Source organism: Charadrius vociferus, unplaced genomic scaffold (genome assembly GCF_000708025.1).
Source record: "Charadrius vociferus isolate BGI_N301 unplaced genomic scaffold, ASM70802v2 scaffold213, whole genome shotgun sequence".
Taxonomy (NCBI): Eukaryota; Metazoa; Chordata; class Aves; order Charadriiformes; family Charadriidae; genus Charadrius; species Charadrius vociferus.
The window spans coordinates 2,372,561-2,374,316 of NW_009647828.1; the positions used below are offsets into that span (position 1 = coordinate 2,372,561).

At 45.4% G+C, this 1,756-nt stretch overlaps 1 protein-coding gene across 5 annotated transcripts in view; it reads left to right on the forward strand.

Moving 5' to 3' along the window:
* Positions 1-1,756, forward strand: part of CTNNA2 (catenin (cadherin-associated protein), alpha 2) — a 460,517-nt gene that overhangs the window by 99,724 nt on the left and 359,037 nt on the right. Inside the window, exon 7 of one of the 5 annotated variants that reach the window (XM_009882503.1) lies at positions 1,417-1,430. The exons of 3 other annotated variants lie outside the window; for them this stretch is intronic. In XM_009882503.1, coding sequence (XP_009880805.1) covers positions 1,417-1,430 — 14 coding nt within the window. The remainder of the gene's footprint in view (positions 1-1,416; positions 1,431-1,756) is intronic. One more of the 5 variants, XM_009882504.1, reaches the window with a different exon arrangement.

Genomic DNA, 1,756 nt, shown 5'->3' on the forward strand with positions numbered 1-1,756 from the left:
GGACAGCCTGCTCCTGTGCCTTTAAGAGTTCCTTCTTGAAGAACATCCAGGCTTCCTGGACTCCTTTGCCCTTCAGGACTGCCTCCCAAGGGTCTTTGTCAACCAGGCTCCTGAAAAGCCCAAAGTCTGCCCTCCAGAAGTCCAAGGTAGCAGTTCCGCTGACCCCCCCTCCTTGCTTCTTCCAGAATCAAAAACTCTGTCATTTCATGATCACTGTTCCCAAGACAGCCTCCAACTGTCACATCCCCCACAAGACCTTCCCTGTTTACAAACAGCAGGTCCAACAGGGCACCTTTCCTAGTCGGCTCCCTCACCAGCTGCCTCAGGAAGCTATCCCCAGTACATTCCAGGAACCTTCTAGACTGTTCCCTCCCCGCTGTATTTTATTCCCAGCAGATATCCGGCAAGTTGAAGTCCCCGACAAGGACAAGCGCTCACGATCTTGAGACTTCTCCCAGCCGTTTGTAGAATATTTCATCTGTCTCCTCATCCTGGTTGGGCAGTCTCTAACAGACTCCTACTACGATATCTGCCTTGTTGGCCCTCCCCCTGATTCTCACCCATAAACACTCAACCCTATTGTCACCATCATTTAGTTCAAGACATTCATAACACTCCCTGACATACAGGGCCACTCCCCGGCCCCTCCTTCCTGAAGAGCCTATAGCCATCCATTGCAGCACTCAAGTTGGGCGAGTCATCCCACCACGTTTCTGTGACGGCGACTACATTATAATTATCCTGCTGTACAATGGCTTCTAGCTCCTCCTGTTTGTGGCCCATGCTACATTCATTAGTATATAAGCACTTCAGCTGGGCTATTGGTCCCTTCTCCTTTTTACTGGAGGAAGCTGTAATTTTGCCACCCCCAGACTTATTCCTAAGGAGCCCGGTTACGCCCCCTTCTTCCTTTTCCAAATCTAGTGCCAGAATGCCGCTTTCAGGCTTTTTACTAGCAAGCCCGGATCTATCCCCATCCCCCTTTGAATCCAGTTTAAAGCTCTGTCAATGAGCCCCGCCAGCTCCTGCCCTAAAACCCTTTTCCCCCTGCGAGACAGGCTTTGACCATCTGTTGCCAGCAGGCCTGGTGTCTTGAAAAGCAGCCCAACTGTTTGTGTTGGTGCAGAATTTAAAAGTATATGTAATTTGCTTTTTGGTTTTTATTAAGTGATAGTTGAAAGGTTCTTGTGAATGAAAGCAAAGTCTATGTTGTTGTGTTATGGGATAGAAATTATAGAGATGGCATTAAATAATGAGTGATGAGACTGTGGTGCAAGAGGACTTGCTAGATTGCTTCCTACAGAATCTTGCTTTATAGAATTATTACTTAAGTGTAATCTTTAAAAGTCTTTCAAAAAGCTTTGAGAACTGATCGATTGTGGGGCTTCCTATTTTATTGTAGTGCCTTTTTTTAAGTACATGGGTTTCTGGTAACAATGCCATTTGCCCTTGGACCAGGAACATTCTTATTTTATTTCTGACCTCATTTACAGATGAAGAAGAGTTTTGAATGACACTTAGGCATTTATGTACCATTTATGTAGGCATTTATGACCACGTTAAAGGTGGCTAATATAGTTTCATGTGTTTTACTTAAAAACATGATATGAGCATCTGTTTTTATTGTTACCACAATAAGTTTTTGAAATTGTTTTCCTCCTTTTTTTTTTTTGGGGGGGGGGGGGGATTTATTGGCCCTATTGGCACAATTTATTGGCCCTAGGGCCACTTTTGGGGTCAGCTCCAGCGTCTGGTC